This window comes from Emydura macquarii, unplaced genomic scaffold (assembly GCF_026122565.2).
Source record: "Emydura macquarii macquarii isolate MOO-44397 ecotype Brisbane River unplaced genomic scaffold, CSIRO-AGI_Emac_v2 contig_1876, whole genome shotgun sequence".
Taxonomy (NCBI): Eukaryota; Metazoa; Chordata; order Testudines; family Chelidae; genus Emydura; species Emydura macquarii.
The window spans coordinates 9786709-9811326 of record NW_027132013.1 but is presented as its reverse complement, the minus strand read 5'-3'; the positions used below and the strand labels follow the sequence as shown (position 1 = coordinate 9811326).

General features: G+C 40.8%; 1 protein-coding gene across 1 annotated transcript in view; it reads right to left on the bottom strand.

Annotated features, from left to right (window-relative positions):
• The window catches only part of TTC17 (tetratricopeptide repeat domain 17), an 82469-nt gene that overhangs the window by 34825 nt on the left and 23026 nt on the right, over nucleotides 1–24618 (bottom strand). Inside the window, exons 10-16 of the mRNA XM_067557583.1 lie at nucleotides 24266–24378; nucleotides 22734–22880; nucleotides 22083–22198; nucleotides 21467–21641; nucleotides 20758–20835; nucleotides 17811–18035; nucleotides 13957–14143 (exon numbers count right to left, since the gene is read on the bottom strand). Coding sequence (XP_067413684.1) covers nucleotides 13957–14143; nucleotides 17811–18035; nucleotides 20758–20835; nucleotides 21467–21641; nucleotides 22083–22198; nucleotides 22734–22880; nucleotides 24266–24378 — 1041 coding nt within the window. The remainder of the gene's footprint in view (nucleotides 1–13956; nucleotides 14144–17810; nucleotides 18036–20757; nucleotides 20836–21466; nucleotides 21642–22082; nucleotides 22199–22733; nucleotides 22881–24265; nucleotides 24379–24618) is intronic.

The window sequence follows — 24618 nt, the reverse complement described above, 5'->3', positions numbered from 1 at the left end:
AGTCTGCGCATTAGCCAGCAGGACAGACTTTGCACTGGGCAAAGAAATCGATTGATTGAATCTCTTCAATCAACCAGTTCAGCAATGACAAAAAGGGAGAAAAATTAACAGAACACTGAAAGTCATGCATAAGTTAAAGAAACAGTTTGTTTTAAGAAGTGTGTGGAGACAGCACATAAGAGAACCCCAAAGAGGTGGGATGCTCCTCAAGAGTCTATAGTAATTTGGAAACAACCCACACTACTTTGTTAAACCTCCCAGCAGGACCCAAGCATAATTTTTTTCAGGTCCAGTACCAACTTGTAACACGGGCCCCCTCTCACACACATACCACAATCCCTCATCCCATACGTACAATCTCATGAGCCATGAAAAATTTTTCCTCATAATAATGGGAGTTGCAGCCTGGGCCAGGCCCCCCAGGGCTTCCTGGCCCCGGTAAAGTGTACCCTTCCCCCCCCCCCCCCATGTGGGGGCCCTGCCTCCCTGCAGAATCTTGGTGCAGGACTCACATTGCTAAGAGTTATACCCAACATGCAGCAATACATGAGGGGATTTTTAAGTGTGGTGTGTACATGGATAAGGAAATACTGAAATTGGTTTTATTTTGGGAAAAAAAAAAACCAAAAACTCCAGTTGCAGGGAACTCTTAAATAGGATCTTAGCATCACTTTGCACTTTCCCTGGGGGCCGGCTGGTTTGGAAATTACTGTACCTTGGCTTACATCCAGTTGCACAAAAAAGCTGCTAGACAAGCAAGAATATCTGCAGGCAAGGACTTCATTCAAGCAGCCAGCCCTGGCACAAATTCTGGCAAGTACCAGAAAACCTACAATAAGGTGGCAAAGACAGGAATCTTGTTTGCTAGAGTAATTCCTTGACAAAAACTGTCTGCTAGTAATATGTGATGAAGACACATCCAGGGGATTACTTACTTAGAATGTGGAACTAAAGTAGATTTTGGTTTTTAAGTGATCAATTCTTGGTTTGAATGATTATCGAAAGGAACTGCAAGGGAGGAGAGAATTGCTGCCTCCCTACTTGGGACTGGTGTTGAGACTGTAGCTTGGAACAGAGGAATCGGTGAGAGACCCAAGATCATATTTTCAATTAAGACTTCCATAGCCCTACTAGACTGAGTTCCCTTGTATTTGCAAAGCTTCAGACATCCATCACTGCTGGGTCTACCTCTAAACAGAAAACTGGAATTAGTTTTTTATTCAACAGATCTGCTTCGTGTGTGGAATCAGGCAAATCTACTCCCCTTACTGATTAGCATAAGTTCGAAACATTTTTTACTCTTGTTGGCTTTGCAATGCCAACACATCTTAGAATTAGGTTGCTTTCTCTATCTGCAAAGCAACAGATCCATTAACTGTAATGCAACTGCAGGATCTCTATTGCTGATGACACTTGGGGCAGAAAGGATCCAGCTTGGCTTTCAGATCCCAGAGCTGGCAGTAAGAAAAAAAACTGAATTCATAGGGAGAACGTTGCCATTTTCACATTGCCACTGTTTAGAGAACTATTTTAACTTTACCATTATTTATTTGTTTGCCAACCGAATACATATATACTTGTTAAAGCCTTTGAAACACAAAGGGTAGCAATCAGTAAATATTTAGAGTGGAATTTAGAGTTTCTTAATTGTGTTACAAAATCTCCAAGAAGAATCCTAATATAATCCCCCATTGCTCCCCCTCCCCTCCACCAACTATTTTTGCTTCAGAGAGTTTATCTTGCTTTAGAAATAACTGAGGACTTTATACATACTTCTAGAGCAAATCCATGTGGAGACATTAGTATATCAGAACAAAAAAGTGGGTTAAATGAAAAGGAACAAGGCACTCTTTCTGGAATGAAAGAATGTCCAGACATGGAGCTGATAAGGAACAGCTATTCTGCTTTAAACTCACACCCTATCTTAATCCACACTAACTTTCAAGGGCAGACTAGCCCTGATTGATGTTCAAGCTAATAAAACAGCAAATAAGAAGGTAAATAAGCAGAAAATAAGGGGTAAGAAATGAATGTAACAGGCTAACTCCCTCCCTCCAAGGCATGCAGAATTTCAAGGGAAGTAGCAATGACCTCTAAATAATGAAAACTCAGGCGAGATCAAGCATCCTCCATTCACTGGATAAGGAAGTCATTAAGAAATGGGATAAGTTTATTTTAATGAAAATATCACTTGAGTTCAGAATCTAACCCAAGTCAATGTGTGTTTCACTTGCAGGTTTAAACTAGTATAGATGGTGGATTCTCTGTAACTTGAAGTCTTTCAGTCATGATTTGAGGACTTCAGTAACTAAGTCAGAGGTTATGGGTCTATTACAGGAGTGGATGGGTTAAGGTCTGTGGCCTGTAATGTGCAGGTGATCAGACTAGATTATGATTGTCCCCTCTGGCCTAAAAGTCTGAGTTTCTAGTTGCAGCAAAACTCTAACAAAATTCGATTCTGAGGTTTTGCCTTAGAAAGGTATCAAAACGAGACACCTCTAGATAAAGTTGAGAATGTCTTTATGAAAAAGCAAGTTAAAGCAGTTTGAGTAAGGTAAACCTCAGTTGATGCCAATACAATAAGCACAAATATTATGGACTATATCCAAGAAACTAGGGTGGAATGGATACCTTTAGCAACTTCCAATTTGTAACTGCAAGGCTAACCATGGTCTACAGATGATCCCAGGGTCCAATCCCAGATAAGTAAAGGACAGGGGTTCTTGCACATGTTTATTAATGTCACAGGAAACATTTCCATAGGTGATAAAACAAAAGAAAGTGTTTCATAATTGGTTGCAAAGGTAATCAACACACTAGCCTTATTTGAAGCATATAGCATTTGAAAATCTGTTTTTGTTTAGAGTTTGTATGGCTGAAATATTACCCTGCAGAACTAGTAGTGCAGTCTAGTGGTTGCAGCCTGCTATTGGGAGTTGAACCCACGAGTCTTATTTTTTACTCTGCTATTGACTTGTGATGTTAAGTTAGGCAAATCATTTCATCTCAGTTCTTTATCCTATCTACCCAACCAAAGGTCATCTGATGTTTGAATGGTGGCTGACTAAAAGTTATGTTGAGACTCAAGCATGTAGTTTCACCTTTGAAGCCAGTTTCATTTTGTTTCTGGTCTAAGCATCCCAAGTGTGTAAAATTTGAAAAGGCTAGGGAAGAAATGCATTTAGTTTTTTAAAAAAGGGAGCAGATACTTTTCCCCCCATGCTTTATTTTTAAAGGAGGTGGATGAAGGAATTTAAACTTCTGATTTCATATGGTGTAGGGTATTCAGACCACAAGAGGGCACCAAACCAAAACAGCCTCTTAAAGTATACAACTTCTGTTAAATATATAACCTGAATTGCAAAATATACACATCATAACAAAGAGAATGTGATGAAATGCATATTACTTAGGAAAACACACATATACAAATATTGTGCACACAGTACATGATGGTGTGAACATCCTGTATGCTAAACTGCTTATAGTAGACACCACCGGTACTTTGTAATCAATAAAAAGATACAAGAACTAAAATATCTAATAGCACCCCCACATCTGGTGTACAAGTCAGAGACAATTTGAGACTGTACAGATACAGTAAGATCTAAAGTGTTAAAACAAGTTATAATTTCAAACTGAAAGAAAATTTATTCAGTCTATATACTACTAGGATTTCATCCCAATCTTCTTTTTAAAAAGGTATGCTTTTTAAAATGACAACACAACAGGGCATGAGATCATATTAATGGAAACAATTTGAAAGAGGGGTGCAATCAGTCATATAGGCAATATAATTTTTTTCTAACTTTCTTTTTTTTTTTTTTAAATAAAGGGGGTTTCGCCTGCCTATAGTTTAGTGTTATATGCAATAAAGCAGCTTAAGGTATGGGAAGCTCCCATACTGCCGCAGCTGCCACTTGTCAGCAGCCACCTGGGAAATGATCCCCCCCCAACTTTAATCTCCTGTGCAGTTCAATGTTACTCTATGCTATGGCAAGCAATATCTGAGTGTTCACATCATGGTGCTATGCAGTGGAAGGACAACCTCTTTTCCAAGCAGTTAAACACTTTTCAAATAGGAAACTTGTTAAAAATGAAGCTTTAAACCTCTCCTAGCATTCAGGAAATAAAAATGTGTAATAACATCCATGTTATGTGGGACAGAGTTCCTTTCATTATCAGAAGAACATCTGCATCTTGCTGCACTGGCAATACCAGCAGAACAAATTTGACAGGAGTGGTTAACTCTGAAAGCAGCTTTTGGGAGACTCCGATTTGACCCATGTTTCCCGTTTGCATTTTAACTCCTTCATGTCCTTCTCTTTGATCCTATTACTTGCACACTTTTTAAGACTACTTTAAACAGCTGTTGTGCAACCTGTCCTTTAATATGTATATGAAATACTTGACCTGTCAGTCTTCGAATGACCAATCACCAGGTAATTAAATATCTTCTGAGCTTGCACATCAACTTCCATTAAGGGCCAGTATAGGTATGACCCTTGGCAGTTAGTCTTTGGCTGGTGTTCCCCCATTCCAAGGAAATAAGTGAAGTGTTTTTGTTGGTTTAAATGATGGAAAGTGCACTCAGATGCCATAGTGACAATACCTAAAGACTAATAATCAACAGGAGTCTAATTTTTACCTGTTGCCTGAAACTCATTTCCTACAATGACATTGTTTTACTTTTAAGTTTTTTGCACTCCCAAGCACACTTTCAAAAGTTCTGTACAAACATTAATCTAGCATCACACCACCATTAAGAGGTAAGGATGGGTTACTCTCATTTACAGATGGAAACAAAAACAGAATAAAAAGGTACATAAGCCAGATGCAGTCTATGTAAGCCATGACTACAGTTCAGCAATGCATACTTCCTAATCATATGCGCACACCATTAGCCCATGCTGCTTCACAAAATCCTCCCTCTGTCCATTTGCTCCTTTCCTGTAAGCAGGCACAACACCAAAGCATACAAGAATTCAATGTCTTGTGTGTCTTGCTACTTGTCTCAGCTCACACTAATGTAGCAGACAGACAAAGAATAGGGATAACATATCATGCACACATGCCTGTAAACTGAAGCACAGGCAACTTTGCTAATGTTCTTTTAAAGAATGCAAGACAAATGTTTATCAAGGCCATGCATTATACGAAAGTTTAATTCACATGTTCTGAGTTCTAAACATAGCCCATGCATGCTGCAAGATCTGGCAACATATGTGAAGGGATTCAAAATTAAGGAGGGAGAGGGTGAAAAGAACTATGTTGGTTGACCGATTGGGTATATATACAGAAGCAATGGGACAAAGTTGGAAAAAAAAAGGGGGTGGGGGGGGGAGGGGAATCATGAGCACCAGGAGATGATTTTTAGCAATAATTCATTTAGGCTGTGGAAAAATGCCCCAAGGCAAATAACAGAATTCCCATTGCTGAATTACTCAAATGTATGATTGACAATGTGCTGCATGGTCTCTCCCCTTTCTAAACTGTATGATTCAATAAATAGCATAAAAGTACACAGTCTGCATCTTATCACTAAGAGCATGTTTCAATTTACTGTGGAGCCAGCAGTAGCAGCAGCAAGAACATCTAATAGTAAATTACTCATGTACTTTTCAGTAAGTTACTTGTGTACTTCTCAAATGTTTCCATAAATATCCTAAGACGAAACAAATTTATAGAACACTGGGTTGGGTTGTTTTATATATCTGCATTTCAATACAGTATTCATCGTTTTGGTTGTACTGTTTACGGCTCATTGTATTTCATAAGATGGTGTAATACTGAACAGCAATTAAATCATTGGATATATGCCTGTCGCACACTAATTATGTTCTTAATTAAACCTCACAATAAACCTGTCTCATCAAGAAGCTAGGATTTAAATTAAAATTCTACCACTAAAAATGGCGATTTCTTCAGACTTGTGCATACACTTGTGTGCAGGCCTGAGATAGTAACTAACTACTAAAAACAGTTACTAACCTTCTATAACTTGTTCTTTGAGATGTTTTGCTCATGTCCATTCCAAGTAGATGCGTGCACGCCACATGCATCGTCACCACAAGGTTTTTCCCCTAGTAGGGTTGGCTCTGGTGCCCCCTGGAGTCACAGCCTCCTGACGCCATATATAGGACCCTGCCAACCCCCGGCCTCTTCAGTTCCTTCTTGTTGGCTGACTCCGACAAAGGGCTAGGTGGGCAGGTCTTGGAATGGACACGAGCAACACATCTCGAAGAACAGTTACAGAAGATTAGTAACTTTTCTTCTTCAAGTACTTGCTCATGTCGATTCCAAGTAGGTGACTTCCAAGCTGGTCCACTGGAGGAGGGGTCTGAGTTCAAAGCCTAGTACAGCTCTGCCAAAGGCAGCACCGTCTCTGGCATACTGTGTAATAGCATAGTGTGCAGCGAAGGGGTGAATAGATGACCACGTTGCTGCTCTGCAAATGCCCTGGATAGGGACTTGGGCCAGAAATGTCACCGAAGACACCTGTGCCCTTGTAGAATGAGCCATCAGTGCAGGGGCAGACACTCTTGGCAAGTTGTAACACATCCGGATACATGATGTGATCCAAGAAGAATTTCTTTAACAAACAGGAAGAACTTTCATCCTATCTGCTACTGCTATGAAGAGCACGTTGTTTTTCTGAATGGCCTTGTCCTCTCGATATAGAAGGTCAAAGCCCACCTGACATCCACAGAATGCAGCTTGTGCTCCCGATTCTTGGTGTGTGGTTTTACATAGAAGACCTGGAGGAATATGTTCTAGTATGTACGGAACAGGGAAAACACCTTGGAAAGGAAGACTGGGTGAGGGCAAAGTTGAACCTTGTCCTTGAAGAAATTTGTGCAAGAAGGCTCTGACACAAGAGCCTTGAGTTCAGACATCCTTCCGGCAGAAGTTATGGCCACCAGAAAAGCTATCTTCCAGGATAGATAGAGAAACAAAGCATGTTGCTAGGGGTTCAAATGGCTATACCATCAGCTATGATAGCATGAAGCTAAGGTCTCATTGGGGAAATCAGCTGACATACATGAACATATAGCCTGTTTAGGCCCTTAAGGAAATGCCCGACCATGGGGTTAGCGAAGACAATGTCCAGCAGCCTCTAGGTGGAAAGCCAAGATGGCAGCCAGATGGACCTTAATGGATGAGACCGACAGACCCTGTTGCTTCAGATGTAACTAATAATCCAATATAGAGGGTATTGAAGACAGCATAGGTGGGATGCCCTTCTAAGCTACTCAAATCAAAAATCTCTTCCACTTAGCTAGGTAAGTGACTCTCATGGAAAGTGTTCTGCTGCCAAAGAGGACCTCCCTAACTAGTTCTGACACGCTAATGCCAGAGGATTTCAGCCATGGAGCTTCCACACTGTAAGGTGAAGAGACTCACAGTTGAGGTGCCGAAGATTGCCATGGTCCTGGTGGATCCGGAATTAGAGGCAGAGTGACTGGGTATTCCTCTGAGTGGTTGAGAAGCGTGGTGTACCAGTGTTGATGTGACCAGGTTGAGTTTATCAGAATCACGGAGAATCCTTTCTTCCTCTTCTTCAGCAGAACCTTGTGAATGAGCGGTGTAGGTGGGATTCCATAAAAAAGCGGACCCATCTATAGGATGAGAAAAGCATCTATGATTGATCCCGGGCTGTGATTCTGGAAGGAGCAGAACTGCAGGAACATCCTGTTGAGCTTCATTGAGAACAAGTCTATGTGGGGAACCACTCACTGCTGGAAGATGTTGCTCACCAAATTCAAGGGAACAGACCACTCGTGAATGAAAAAGGATCTGCTGAGACTGTCCACCAATTTGTTCTGAACTCTAGGAAAGTAGGATACCTTCAGATGCATCGATCAAGTAACGCAAAAGTCCCACAGTCTGAAGGCTTCCTGGCACAGGGGAGAGGAGCATGCTCTACCCTGTCTGTTTATATAAAACATCGCCATTGTATTGTCTGTCATGACATACACACTTGCCTTCTAGATGGGCTTGGAAGGCCTGACAGACCAGGCGTACTGCTCTCAGTTTCTTCACATTGATGTGGAGTAAGAGTTCTTCGTTAGACCAAAGAGCTTGGGCCCTGAGCTCCCCAGCCCATTGCTGAGGCATCTGTCACTAGGCACAATGAAGGGTGTGGTGCAGAGAAAGGTACTCCTGGACATACCCTGTGCAGATTGAGACACCACTCTAGGGTCTTGATCACCGAGGGTGGGGGTTGGGGTGGGGAATTGAGAATACTCTGTCTATGTGGCCTGAGTTGGATGGTGCACTGAGGCTAGCCACACCTGAAGGTGTAATCTCGCATGCTGAACTACACATATGCATGCCATCATTGCCTGAAGCCGTTGGGGAACATTTTAAGCCATGGTGGTAGGGTAGCACTTTAAGTCCTCTATGATGCCACATAAGGACAGGAAACACGATTCGGAGAGGAATGCCCTGACCTGAACAGATTCTACCACCACCCTGATGAATTCTATCCTTAGTGGGCATGTGAGTCTACTTCTGCTCATTGACCAAGTGCCCCAGACTGTCAAACGTTGACTGTATCAGGTTCACATGTGCCTCCACCTGTGCCCTGGTGCGTTCCTTGATGAGCCAGTTGTCAAGGATAGACTTGTACCTTCCGCTTCTGCAGGAATGTGATGACTACCGTCATGCACTTGGTGAATGTGTGAAGGGCTGCAGATAGGCCTAAAGTTAGGACCATGAACTGGTAGTGGGTCCGATTGACTACGAATTAGAAGAACCTCCTGTGACTTAGGAAGATGGCCACGGGGAAGTAAGTGTCTTTCAAATCAAGAATGGCATACCAATCCCCTGGATCCAGAAAGGGTATAATGGATGCCAATGAGCCCAGGCAGAATCTCAGCTTCTTCATGAATTTGATAAGGTTTTAGAGGTCGAGGATAGGCCGAGCCTGCCTTTGGGATTAGGAAATAATCGGGAATAAAATCCCCTGCCCATTAGCTTCAGAGGAACCTCCCCCACTGCTCCTATTCTTAGGAGAGTTTGACCTTCTTGTAGTAGAAGTTGCTTGTGAGAGGGGTCCCTGAGGAGGGATGGAAAGGGTGGGGTTTGGGTAGGAGGAAGGGAAGAAAATTGGAGTGAGTAACCCAGTGTCACCATGCTTAGCACCCAGCAGTCTGACATGAGCTGGGCCCACACATGGCGGAAATGAGATAGGCGGGCTGAAAATAAAAGGGGTGGTGAATTCGAGTCTGTTACTGTTACACCCTCAAAAGTTTTGTTTAGGACCAGGCAATTATGTCGCAAGTCCGGGTCCTTGACTGAAGGCTGAGGAAGCCTCCTCCTGTAATTCCTGCCCCTCTTTGGATTATAGTCCTGCCTAGGCTGATGTTGATAAAACCAAGGCAGGGATTGAGGTTTGAAATGCCTCTTTTGGGCTGATGGAGCATGGAGGCCCAGGAGCTTCAAGGTAGCCTGACAGTCCTTAAGGCTGTGGAGTTTAGAATCTGTCTGTTCAGAGAACAGAGCTGGGTCACTCAAGGGGGAGGTCTTCATAGTTTGTTGGACTTCATGAATGAAACCCCATGGCTTGTAGCCAGGAGAAGAAACTGATGGGAACTGTGCCCTGTTTTTGCCCTTCGGCACCGGTTCCTTGTCCTTGGTGCCAAGATCCAAGTCCTTCTCACTGCTGGGCATGACACTGGCTTTGGGCCTGGATTCGGTGCCACATCCGATGCCACTTAGTATTTTCCCACGAGTTGGCTTGGTTCTGTTCTCAGAAACAAGGGAGAGCGATCATTCCGAGTGTGACCCCCTGCACCTGGTGGAATACTCCTGGGGTCCAGAATGGCCACTGGGCTGGCATCTGCCATTGTGAAAGCTGAAACATGGAGGGGGCTCTGCCACCTCACTTGCCCGAATGGTGCCGGCTCCTTCTTGAGCTGTACGACTCTGCCTTGGAGTCAGAGGTGTACTGCTTGCCTCTAGGCAAACAGGGTGGTGCCAGACACTGCCAGGGAGTGGTGCTGCGAGAAGGGTGACTGTGGCATCATGGATGGTTTAGCCCTAGACAGCACCAGCTTCTATGAACCTGGTGGTCTGAGGTCCTGGTCTTGATCCCGCGTAGGAGGGGGTGTCAGTGCCGTGCCCTCTGCACTCTCTTGCAGTCTCAAAAGGTCACCAGCATGGAGGGGACTTGCAACTCCTCCGCAGAGCTCTCCTTGGGCGAGGAGTCCAAGGGCACCGGACTCTGACCCCTCACAGCAGGGCCCAAGTTGACTGTGCTATGCCTGAGTGTCCAGGACTGGAGTGGCCCCATGTGGGTCACACTCCACTCAAGCCTTTACGCCCAGATATTTTCAGCACCGGTGAGCCTCACCTGTCTTTTTACGCGGGATCGGGGATTAAGAGTGGTGCTGTGTGTTTCCATGTGTAAAGTCCCTTGGTGCCGGTGATCCATGCCGGTGCCAAGCATCTCTATGCATATAGTCCTTCCTGGGCACTGTATCCCTTACTGACGCCGGTGTGTTCCGCACCAAAGCCAAAGGGCTGGATCTCAGCTCCAGTGGATTTTGCTCCGAGGGGGCTGAAGAGCTACCTCCATTCAGATAAACTTTCGTCTCTGGCTTTTCCTTTTGGGTTCTGGGGCAGAAACCTATAAATCTTGCAGCAATCCCTCTGATGGTTTCCCCTAGGCACTTTAGACATGTTAATGCGGATCGTTTGGCATAGGCTTCTTACAGGCCCTGCATGGCTTAAAGCTAGGGCATTGAGGCATGCCTCAGTCCCGGGGACAGGGAGAGGGGAAAAGACCCCCAATAAGCAGGATCCTAACGACTAACTAATCTATGAACTATTATTACTAACGTTAAAGCTTAACCATTTACAGGTACGTAAGAAAAAGTCCACTGGGGAAGAACTTGCAGAGCAAGAGAAGAGTACTGTTCCAGCGACCGTTACAGGCGGTAAGAAGGAACTGACGAGACAAGATTGGCAGGGCCCTATATACAGCCCCAGGAGGGCACGAGTCCAGGGGGCACCAGAGCTGATCCTATGGATACCACTAGGAGAAAAACCTTCCGGCAACTGTGCAAGCAGTGTGCATACACCTACCTGGAAGTGACAAGAGGTAGCACTTGAATACATGTGCTCATATGTACGTATCTGTATGTAAACCCCACTTTGTCTGTGCAGTCTCAGTATGTGCGCGCTTAATATGGTCTCAGACAATTCTGAATTCTTGGCCCTCACTTTACGATATACATTGGTTATTTTCCTGAGGCTACAACTGCATCATGATATATGGGTGTGATGTCCAGTTTTTGTACACATACTTGTGCAAGCCCAGTGAGAGCTAGTGTGAGTTCTAAATAGTGTAGCCACAGTAGCATGGGGAGCAACAACACAGCTTAGCAGTGATAAGTACAAACCAGGTGTATGCACTCCGCATGGAGGCTGCCTGTACCATTAAGGCTACTCTTCTATTTATAATCATGCTAGCTCTCACCAAGCTAACATGAGTATGAGTACATAATCTGGGAATCCTACCCCAGCTTGTAGAGTAGATTTAACCTAAGTTTGCAATGAATAAAAATACCCAAACCATTCTCATATGTCCTGGAAATGTTTTTCTCCTCCCTCTCTAAAAGTGAGACAAATGAGTCCGCTTCTCCATTTTTGCATTCTTAAGACTTTAGATTTTGGTTAAAACCCATGTTTTAAACCAGAAAACTCATCAATATCAAGGTTGAATATACTGACAAGTTTATTTTAAACATTTTAATGAAACAGACATTTACACCATGTGTCAATTTCATACTTCTAATTGTCCTGCATTTGTAGGTAATCCATAAGATAACCGAGTTGATCTTTCCCATCTCTACCGTCTATAATACAGAGCACGAAACAAAGAGGCAAAGAAAAGTGGAACAGTACAAATATATGGCAAGACACTCAAAAACTTTGATTTCTAGCATTAATGAAGACATTAATCTACTTGTTAAATGTTCAGCTTCCCTTTTAATTGTAGGTCTTATAGGCTTCCTTAAAGAGACCTAAACAGTTAACATACCTGCTCTGTTAATCCACACCCACATTAACAAAAGCCATACTGCTTGCATAGTTTTCACAAGCACCTCCCAGCCCTCCCTCAGGAGAACCATGTAATCCTCCTACAGTGGTCTACAACCCAGTGTTATAACATGAAGAGAAAATAAAAGCCCTGAGTAGGGAAACCATACTTACAGCAGCAATGCTTAAACAGTTATTGAACTACACTTTCAAATGTGGCAGTGATAACATTAAGAAGGGGCACATAAAAGGAAATGCAAGACTGAAAATCCCTTGTAGAAGTACAGGAGGGTTCAGACAGTCACTGTACATGAGACTCTCAGTCACATTAAATGGAGAATTTTAAAAGGCGTTCTCTCTCTGTTTCCATTTCAAAATAGAATGGACTATTATTCAGGTTTCAGACCAGCAAGGTTCTGGGGATTCAGTTGAAGAAAACCCACTAAAATCATTTTAAAAAGACAAAGGAAGATTTTTTATAAGCCATACAGAAAAGTTCCACACTGGTTGGGAAAACTGCAAGGGAAAACATTTCAAATTGACACACCATTATGGGAATGATTTCTTTAACAGACTTTAGGGATGGTAGCCCAGAGTTAAGAGCTGTCCAAGCCAGCTTCAGGAAAGAGGGTTTGGGAATGGAGGTCAATGAGAGGACTAACACTTGAGCACTAATACCACCTACTAAAATAGATTTATAAAAGCCAAACGAAGAGGTTTTACTTTTTGCACTCCAAATATGCTCTTAATCATGAAATAAAAATGTGTAATGCATCAGAAAAGATTATTACTCTGCTGGCATAGTCTTGGAAGATCACCTGTGTTGTGTGGCATTCACATGCCATCAGCAGCCAACATATTTCTTCATATATAGTGTTCAATTTCAGATGCTAAATCAGAGAAGTGATTTGTTCCTATGCATTTTCAGTAACTCAGGAAATCCTTAGGGGAAGGTACCAGTAATATTAAAATCAAACATTTTTCTCACCATATGAGGCTTTCATTTAAATACTGGGTAAAATCATGCAGTAGTATCCCTTGGTGATGGTTTCAGAGAAAAGGGACTGCCAAAAACATTTATAAATGGTATTCATGATAGCTGGTGAGCAGCAAATGAACCATTAGCAAGTACAGAAAAGACATCTGAAATATTCAGTGAGAGGCCCAGTGAAACTGAACGAACCTTCTCCACAAGGTTGTTCTTGTGAATAGCCATTAACAGCAACAAAGCATCACATCTTTCCAGAGATATCTTTAAAAGAACTTGTCTTTTTAAACCACCATCTCACTATGAAATTTAAAACAAAAACAAAAAATCCCTAGAAATCCAGGAGCACTTACTGTATGTCCTGCATGAACAAAGACATGATCATATAGTGTGAGTGGATATGGAGGCATTTCTAAAAAGTAAATATAACTTAAAATATATTATTCAGGCATTGGAAGTACTGGATTAAAAAATAAACTATAATAGACAATATTCCTCACCAGAACCTACAACTTTAAGAGAGCTCACAATACTTGTCTGAAGAACTTAAATGGGCATATAAGGGGGCTAAGAGTAACCTACCAGTTGCAGTTGTGCAATGACATGGAGAGACATGGATTAAACCCTCATTACTTAAAAAACAAGAGGTTAGGTTGCTGTGAAGGCAGCATGTGCTCCGCATTGAAAGGCAGCCCCTCTAGTAATTTAAGATGTAGCCCAGAATTAGCTCTGAATGGAGTACTATCCTCTCTCCCAGAGGAGATGCGCCTCACTGCTGGTCCTTGCTAGCAGAGTGGAGTGTAAACAGAGGGAAATAGGATGATCCTTGGGAAAGAATACAGTGGTCTTGAACTCCAGTAGTTAGTGTACTCTGCTGTAAGGCTATGTCACTTTTTGGCCATTTTTCAGCAGCTGCTTACCACTGCATACAGAAGAGGTGATGTTGTACACAAAAGGACAAAACTGCAGACAGCGAATCAACTTCAGGCTGCTCTCACACTCCTGACACTTGGTAGTCAAATCCAGCGCATGCCTGAAGGCCTCCAAGGCACTGCTGATATTTTTCAGAGCCAGATAGGCATTTCCTAGGCTCAAGAAAGTCAGGGGCTATAAAGAGAAAAGCAAACTTGTATCAGCACAACAAATGTGTTCAGAGTTCAAAGCTGAAGGTTAACTTTTGCAATGGACCATGTCCGCTGTCCTCCACCCCACAAATCAGCTAAAAGGAGCTTAGGGATAAAGGTTTTTTTTTAAAGGGACTGCTCATTCCTAGAATGCAGAATAATCAACCTAAATTATTGGCTTTAAAATTAACTAGTTAGATATACTAGTCTGTATATCATTTTAATAGCCTGAAACCTAAGCACATCTGTGCTATACCCACAAGTGTAACATAAAATACTTATTTGCAACCCATTCTGAATATGGCAGCAAAGAACATGGAGTAAAACGTTTTAGGGGTGTTTTTAGAAAAGTGCCAAAAAATCTAAAGCAAAGGTACCACATAACTTTAGCTACCTGGTGCCACCAGGGAGATCTAATATGGGAAGGATGCACCGATTAATCTTTTGCCAATCCAAGCTTAAATTGTTTTTCTAGAGAAGAATGATTACTCAGACCTCCAATTTCACACTAATTCGGGATTTGGGTCTTTCAGCACATTGTTCAGTTCTCTGTAGTAGTAAAATGACATTTAATCATGGCTTTTGGCTAGTCCAAGTTATGTCCTTGTATCAGAGACAAAATAATTCTTCAGGACTAACTGACATGCGCTAAGCACTTTTCCAATCAGATTGCATTTTAAAGAGGATTCAATGGTTTAAGACCTGGCACACAATTAAGCATTATATTTTATTCTCAAAAGCATCTTTATGGTTTATGTAGAGAAATTAAGTGCTGCATTTAACCCTATGGCCAGCTTAATGACCATGGTTATGCAACAGAGCTGCCAATTTCCTCCAATAAACAATACTCATTGTCATGGAAATTTTAAGACTAGTCACAGCTTTCAGAAATTTTGCTCCTAGTATTAAAACCATGCTTCAGAAGGGTGTGTGTTTTTAACAATCTGATGATGCAATTAAGTCACAAGATACTAATTCATGTCCATAGAGTTCAAATTTGAGTTCAGTCTGATGCTTCAGCCAACCTTAGTCGGCCAGTTTATGGATTCTTCTTCTTAGGAATTCCCATCATGTGTTTGGGATCTTCATTTCATTCTTCTTGGGTGCCTTTAGTAATTCACTGCACCTTCATTCATTCATAAAAATCCAAAATCATCCTGCCCTAGTCTTAAATCGTACCTTCTTGTTCATGTTGTCTTTCCCTTACACACCAGAGAATCCCACTTAAATACCAACTTTAATGCATCCACAGTCTGGTTAGTATTGTTGTCACTGTCAGGCTTTTTGATAAGTTAACTGACCCCGCTGTAGCACTGCACATTCAAATTTGATAGCAATACTCTTAGTCTTGTACTGCTTTAGAATTTTGCCAAAGTTATTGGAAGAAAATCCTGTCAGTACACCAATGATATTTAGAAACCAATTGGTGTGTCCCCTCAATTTACTAATTCAGTTATTTCATCATTCATTCCTTGTGATCCTCCTTTTTCCACACACTTATCAGCAATCTAAACTAGTTAGGTTCCTTTTCAAACTGTGGCAAAAATTGTGCTAGCTCTCGTATTAAAAATTCTTCAATCTATTTTTTTGCCCCTCTCCACTTAAAGTGAGTTCAGTCCGGGGGGGGGGGGGGGGGTGGGAGCGGCGCTGACAATCCAGCAGACTCAAGTCCTCTGTTTGTCCAAATAAGAGGCACAGCATGTGCAGAAGCAATGCAAGTGTCCCACATACATTACTGCCAAAGTGCCTCAAACCCAAACCTCAATATGATGGTGGGGGGGAAAAACGGGTTGTGATTTGGACTCTTGTCCCCTGGGAATTGGAGTGGGACCAACTCATTTCACTTAGGGTTTTTTCCCCTTTTTGTTTAAGACTTACTACTTTTTCTGGCCAATCCAGTAGTTGTATACATCTCCTATTACAAGCAGGAAAGTTGTAAACATGTCCTAATTATATTGAGAGAGAAGTGAATGTCCATCTTTTCTCTGAGAAAGTTTTCTTCAAATCATTTACAGGCTACAAAGTATTTACTCTACAAAATTTAGAGCTATACCAAAGCTTCGTACCACACATATCTATAGTTACTAAGTAGAGTTAATCAAAACATTTGCAAAAATAAAGCCAACTTTTGCAATAGTCTTCCCACAAGATGTCATAAGTGGCATTAAAAAAGTGCAAAGAAATTAATGTAAAATGCATAAGACTAAAAGAAAACAAAGGAATCATCCAGGCACCAGAGATGGGAGTGTGTTATAAAGGGATATCTAGATAGCCAAGAGACTATCATTGCACACTACTTTTCCTGGAACACCTTTTGATCAGTAGCATTTTCTTTGACAATGCAATGGCCTTGTTCTGACAACTGGAATTCACTTTGAATTCTTTTAATGTAGAATTCACTGTTAAACATAAAACGCAGAGAAGACAATTCTTGCCAAGTACTTACAGAACCCCAAAGAAAAAGGGTTCCCAGTAATGGCTAGTGTATCAGTAATCCAGTTTTGCACCGTCTCCCCACATTTCTGAAAGGCAAGTTATCTTTATATCTACCTACCCATTATGTGGGAGGCAGCATATTCTAAATTAACCCTTCTGCGCAGCTAAGTGATAACTAATATTGAGGGCAAGGCTACACAAACACTGTGTGACAAGCTGGTGTGTAGGGCCGTGCACTGTGTCCATGGACCCTGCTGTTCACTAAAAGCTTTCTAGTGTGCACTGATGTACTTCTGTTTGAATGCGCAGTAGGAAACTTCTGGTGCACAGTACCTGAGTCCATGCAGTTAATGCCTAGCATGCTGGAGCGCTGTAGATTTACTCTTCAGCTTGCCATACCTGTAGAGTTCCGAATCTAATTATGCATCCATCAGTTTCTAAAGGAGAGGTACAGTAATATACTATTCATTTCTCTTGCATCTTCCATTGGAAATCTTCAAAGCATTTAAAAAACATGAATGAAATAAGTCTCACAACAGCACTATGAAATAGGGACAGATTAGCCCCATTTTACAGATGGGAAAATTGAGCCACAGAAGATAAATAACTTGCATACGGTTACATGATGAGTCAGAGGCAGGGCTAGGACAGTACTTTGATCTCCTGAATCCCAGTACTATGCTTTAGTGATAAGACCACACTCCCTGCCCAACCAGTCAGTAAAACTGATGGGTAAGAGCAACTCTTCAGGGATAGTCTACCTCTGACCCAACGTGATCTAAACATTTTATATAGCGGTTTCTCTTTCCTCCAATGCACAAGGATTAAATGTTAACATAGCATCAAGAATCTCCGTTTTAGGTACCAGAGTCAGTATCTATTACCTAAAATGAAGATTCTCGATGCCAGGATTTGAATCCAACAACAGAGCCAGTAAGTTGGAATTCTGGTGTCTAGAAACAACCTAATTTGTCATCCATATTTAAAGTCACTTATTCTTCCAGACACTTACATTCTAAGTATCCAATGCTATCAAGCACTAACTTCCTGATCTCATCAAACATGAAGAAGGAACTTAAACACATTCCAAATGACTTGCCTAAAGAATTATATACACAGGGAGAACAAAACTTGGGGTTGGGAATTAATGAAGTGATGTTCCAGGAAAAGAGCTTTGTTTTTCATTACTGAATAAATACAAAAGCAAACCTTACCTCAGAATTATTGATGGCCACAGCTTTTAACAGGAGCCTGCTGGCATCCAGATGAAGACCATAATGAATTAAAAGGTTAGCTAGATTGACTAGAGGGATATCCTGATGCTCTTGTGGGGCTAAGTCCATTGCTTTTTGCAAGCACGTGACAGCAAAGGTACTATTTCCAACTGCACGCCAATAGAGTCCAGCTTCATTAAGCATGAGCCATATAGGATCCCTTGGCTTTAAAAAAAAAAAAAAGTCAACATTTCAGGAAAATCCAATCGTTTACCATAAACTCTCTCCAACATAAGCAACTCACTGGATCACTTTATTAACTGGACACAGTTTATTCTATCCTCTGTTTTGGCTGAGGTTAGCTAGCTTACCATTTGAACTTCACAAGTGCAGGATAGGTGAACAAATGTTAATTGAGTAGCATCTGTTGCTCAGAAACAGCATTCAGCTAACACCCTTGAATCACATGATTGCCCGGAATGATTTCCAGTCCTTAAATGCATACATATATGACAATGCTGGCCAGCCACAGGAATAAATGATGCTTAGACCTTTCCCATTCTAGGACCTAAGAGCCACATTGCCAAAGATGCACATAAAAGGATACCATCAATTTGAGAACTAGTCAGTTTTAAAAAAGTAGTTGAACATAGTTCCAGATTCTCTCTCTCACTCAAGTACCCTGTATCAATTTGAGGTTTTAAAACCACATTTTCTTATTTTAAATAATTATCTATTCATTTGTATTTTGGGTAGTGCCCACAACGTGCTAGGCAATTGTCTAAACATACAATATAGTAAGATAGTCACTGACCCAAAATACTCAACTTAAAGTAGCAAACATAGTGGGGCAGAGGGATAAAATGTACAATCAAACAGATTTCTAAAATAATTATTCCTAACTGGCCTTTTAACGAATTCATTCTTTAGTGAAGGAACAATGAAACAATATACAGTTGTACCAAATGCATAACAAAATATGTAAAACAAATACTCTCTCTTTCAGTTATAGCAAATTTAGGTGTTTCTTATAACCATAAATTTTGTAGATAATGGTATTTCTTCAGTATTTTTGAATTAACATCTCTATATTACAAGGTTTAATTTACATTACAGAATATAATGAATATTTTAATATGCTATCAAACCCCTTTCCCAATGTTTTTCGGGTAATCTGTAATAGTAGGACAAATCTAATGCTTCAATCTTGCAACAACTTACACATGTGTAATGTTACTTGCATGAGTAAGTCTTATTGATGAGAGCACTCACTGAATAATGCCACACATGCATGCAGATCTGTCAAGGGAGCATTCTTAGGCCCTACTACTGAAAAGTAAATAAATATAATGCTAAATGCAATAGTCTATATGCAGGGGATCTGGGGTATTGGTTTTAGTACTAGACATAATTGTAGTAATATCTATTGTTGTCTAGAACTTTCATGATTCCAGAAAGACTTTTGTACTTCATGGATTTATTTGGAGAAGGGTAACTTTTTGTATTTCTAGTTGTAAATTCTGGTTCCTCCTCCCAGCACATGGTATGAGAAACAGTGATTTTTAGATTTACTACAGATTTCTTTGCAATTAGTAAAAAAATCAGCAAAACACCCTAATTTAAATAAAACCATTTTCAATGGAACAGTTGCAGGGTGCTGTGCACACTTCCTTTCCTCTCTCTTCACACTGACAGGAACAAGCGACATGCAGCCTATCATTCTAACCAATATGGTCTCACTTTTTCCTTGTAATCCCCCCGTTAGTCTTTCTGTATGCATCCAAATATTACATACTTCAGTTGCAAGTTCTTTGGGGAAGGAACTGTCTTTGTTCTCTTTGTACAGCACCTAATACAAATGGGGACTTGGTCCAAAACTAGGGCTTCTAGGTGCTATAGTAATAATGAATAGGTATATGCTGTGCAAAAGTTAGCAATGACACTGCTTTAGAAAGGTATTGCCAAGGCTTTAATGCTATTTTTCAACATAATGCTGTCATTAATTTAAAAGTTCAAAACTGTTTGCAGACAGATTTAGTCTTTCCCCAGGGAGCCCATAATGCTAACTGCTGTGCTCCTGCTCTGAAAATGCCTTCTTGTCCTCTGCCATTTGTGCACATAAGCATGACAACAGTCTGCTTATGAAAAGATCTAACTGGTTAGGAAGTTATTTACTGGAGAAGTTTTTAAAGCATGAAATATTATTTTGAGCCATGAAATAACTGAACATTACTGAAAAAACCTATGCACTGGGATGGCCACTTCAAACTCAGACTTTAGACCTGCAAAGGGTTGTTGTGTGCACAAGAATATGAATACCACTCTTAGATCTATTCTTCTTTTTATTATGGGCAATGAAAAGATGCACAAACACTCCATGCATTGTATTTAGACTTTGAAAACATGGTACGCGCACACACAGTTAACTTGAAATCCTGACATTTACTGTTATTATCTGTATTGTGGTAGCACTCAAAGGCCCTACTCATGATCCAGTATCATGCTAAGTGTCAAACACTTATGACAGTCTCTGCCCCCAAGAGCTAACAGTCTACAAAGGGTGGGGGAAAGGAATAGAACATAAGCAAAGCAATGTCTATTGGTTGGTCAACATGTTAGTTCCAGGGGTGTTTGTTATTGTTTGGTTCAGGGAATGGCGTTAAATTCCCTTGCACAGTATCTTTCCAGTTTTGACAGGAATGGGCCTTCGTTCCACCAGTGTTCTTACGTAGAAAGGAAACTATAATAGGGTCCACTGAATAAGCTGAGTGAAAGGGATGCTTCTTTGTGGAACCTAGATTGAAAGAAGTTACAAATTTCAGCTCTGCTATACTCACCAGACAAAGCAATTTGTAACTTGTGTCACTGAACACCATGAGCCTAGTTATGACATTCATAGGTAAGTAAGAATTCTCAAATTTACTTCAAACTACTATTCTTGACTCACCTTCTTTATAGCATGATAGATGAATGTTCCTATTTGCTCCTCTGTAGTAGTTTGATTGTTGATACGAGAATGCAAGATCTGAACAACATGAAAAATATTTAAACAAACAAAAAAAAATAGGATGGAAGATTTTAAAGTGATGTCTCAAACACAGTTTTTACAGGATATAGTTGTCTGGGTTGCTCAAGTCTCATGTCCCTGAAGTTTCCTAAGCCCCTTCTTTATACTGAAATTGAAAAGTCTGACTGCATACAGATGCGCTGTTGGTGTGGAGAGTCTAAAGATCCACTAAAACAACCAAGGGACAGTGAGCAGTAAAGAGAAAGAAAACAGACAAAAGTTACTGGATCTGATAGAAGCTGAAATCTCTCCCATGCCAACAAGGAGGCAGTAAAGCCAATGAACAGCTTTCATGTGATCTTCAGAGGTTTTAGAAGAAAAGAGTACTTTCTAGATTAACTGTAATCTTTTTGTTTCATACACTTTTGATAGATGTTTAAAGAGGCCACATCACAGGATCTTATCATACAAGGTATTATGAGCTTTCACTTCCCAGCAAGGGAAAGCCAACAGAAATACTGAGCACCACTTTGCAAGATCAGGTCCACATTTCTGTTACCAGAATGTGTCCTATCTTGAAGACCTTAGCTCTAAGGCACTAAAATGTAGACATTAAGAATGAAAAATTTATGAAAACAGTGCATCTTACTTGTCTTGCATGATCATCCGGCATTTTAAATTTCAGCTCCAGATGACCACCTAGTTCTTTAACCAACATGTAGAGCGTTTCATTGTTATGGGTGTCAGTAATAGAGGAACAATCTGGCAGCTGGGCCTCTCCATGCACATGGGTCTCTCCTGGGCTACTCAGAATTGAATGGACTCTGGCAGTGAAAAGAACCAAGAAGATATGAGCTCATGTTTCAAATTGCTGGGATGAAAACACAGGAGACAGTTGAGTGGCACATGATTTGTTCTGTCCATACTGCATTTTAAACCATCTTACATCCAGGTCAGGAGATAAACATCTTGGAATTGGTCTCCTGACTTGGTTATAGCTGTACTGTGGACAGAGCATTGGATGCCTGTGACTCCTCTTGTGGAGTGGGAAGAGGGTGGGCCTTCAAAGAACACAAATGCTGACTGCTATTGATCAGCCAGATGAACATACCATCTTCATCAATCACAGAGGGGAAGTCAGCTCCTTTAAAAGAATAGTACACTAGTTTGCCAGTGAACCCTGGGCTCTCATAATGTGGGTACATCATTATAACCAGATTAAACAATACAAGGGGAAATTCACTTCATGATTAATAAACACTTACCTGAATCCCCTATTTTCTGGAGGCAGGAAATAGGTTGGCAGTTCCTCTGAGTTTGGGATTGTTGGGAAGGATTTTACACAGTCTGATCGTTTAGGCCAAAGAATATGCTGTTTATCCTAATTGCAAAGAAAAAAAATTCCTTAAACAGTTGAGAAATAATTCATCAATCTTGTTAACCTTTACATCAACTAGCTGATAAGAAGGTCTCAGGAATACACTAGGATAACAGAAGAGAAAAAACCATTAAGACTGTGGTTTCCTGCCTTTTCTGGCAATTGTCCAGTTTATGAAGCCAAAACTTTGGTTGTAGCAGCACAGTGCTTTTCATTTTTAGTGAATTGTGCTGCTCTATCATGAACAGAAGTTTGGGCTCTATGCCCCAATTTTGCAGTCACGAGAACAACCCAAATCCACATTATGTGATAGAGTTCACAAAAATGAGTGGGAGACAGGCAGAAATAGCAGTGCACTAGCGTTCAGCAGAGCAACTTATCTGAGACAATGAAGAAGAACTCAGGAGTACCAGGCACATAAGACCTGCTACACATGAGTGGTTGGGCACTGCTGCTTTAGAATAAACCTTTAGTAAAGGAGAACACAATCTTTCACGACTGCCTTGTATAAAAGAGCAAGCTCATCCTGTTTGCTTACCCTGTAGGCATCAGATTCCAGGCCCCACAGTGAAACAATAGAACGGGCAACAGGAGAAGACTGCAAGGAGTGGCTGAGATTGCTTTGGTTTGCATGGAGATCCAAATTCACAGATGTCATACTGGATCTTGAGGAGTCTTCTCCAAACTGTTGATAAAGGAAGAAAATGATAGGGACATCACCACTATATTTTAGATAGTAGTTCACTACCTTGTAAGGAAATACTAACACTGAATTTTGTAAGTTTGATTTGTTTTCATCACTCATGCAGGCTGTTTACTTCTTGCAATTATTTCCTTAGCTTTGGCAGCAAAACTAGTTTGGTCAGTTTATGAGTCATTTTCACTTTCTAGTGCTCTTGCACAAGCACAGCATTACAATATTTGGGTTGCAAACATGTTAGGAGAAAATGCAGATCAAAGCTATAAATACTATTGGTTTTTAAGAAATATTGCAAAAACCTTCCTATTAATACCAGGCTTTGCAAAACTTCTTACAAATATGACAGCTACTTTTGCAGACAGTTTTAACCTTTCTCCAGGCACTATCAAACCCAAAGCACGCTAGCTGGTATTTTAGGCATCTAGAACAGCAGCACCTCCATTAGTATTGTGATTCACTGTTAGAAGGGCAGAACTCACATTCCCACTCACCCTCTTAGCAATATAAAATATTATTAACTGTAATGCTGAGTACCTCCCCTTTAAATTTCACTATATTACAGAAGTTTTTAGAATGATAATTCATCAAGAACTGTCTGAAAACATCAAGAAAGAGGGAAGTATTTCTATCCATTTTAAATATTTTAAAAAACATATGAAGTAGAAACCAATGATTATTTATATTAAACACTTTTTCAGCTATCATAGTGGGGTGCATTATTCCATGGGAAGTACCATTTGTGGATCCAATGGGAGAAATTATTCCTTAAAGGCATTTGGCTCTTACGTACATTTGCTCTGTCCTTCAAGAAAACTACATTTGGAAATGGATGCTTCACATTTCTAGAGGCATACCTCCAGCTATATGAAATATAGCATATTCATATCAGACAACTACACTCCTCCTCAAATCATCTGATGAAAGAGGGTATTCTCTACAGAGGAAAAAAGCAGTAATAGAGACTCCATGGCAATGTTGGGGTTTCACAAGACACTCTAAAACATTCTTTCCAAAAAGATGGTTGAGAAAAGCCCTTATTTTGCCTCCTCCCTATGTAACAAAATAACATCTTTGAATGATAACATGCATTGGACTGCCAGAATCTGAGTTATTTCCAGTTCTCCCACTATTAGCATAAGGGACACAGGAAAATTACACTAGCAGAATGTGCCCTTAACTCCGTTAGCAGGAGGACTATACAGTTCCTAAAGTTATATTTTGACCTTTTAAAAGGAATTGTTGGGAGTAACAATTATGAAAATCTTATGTCAGCCTTAAGGAAAATGAACTATTTGCTAATAAGGGGAGGGAGTAACTTGTGTTGCTCCTGAGTGAACAGCAGTAGTGGTGCTAATTCACAGTAGACAAACCTGAACATATTCCACATTTTCAAAAATGTCCCCACGGTGATAGCGAACAGGAAGGTCCCACTGGCAGTGTAAGCTGTGCTGCTGGTTGCCAAGCCGACAGATCTGATGGTTCCCTATGGAGCACAAAAATGAACAAAAGTTCATTGCTGTGAAAGAGCAGAGGGTTTCCCAGCTGACCAAAGCAGAACATTGTCAGAATTTAGTTGCAAGGCATCTTGTTGACTAGTATTAAAGGAGAACTCCATCTCTGAAAGAAGATGGCTAAAATAATGTGTGCACGAAGGACTACATGACATTTGATTATGCTTCCTGCAATATAGTTTGCATGGAGTTTGGGATGTGAAATACCCAGT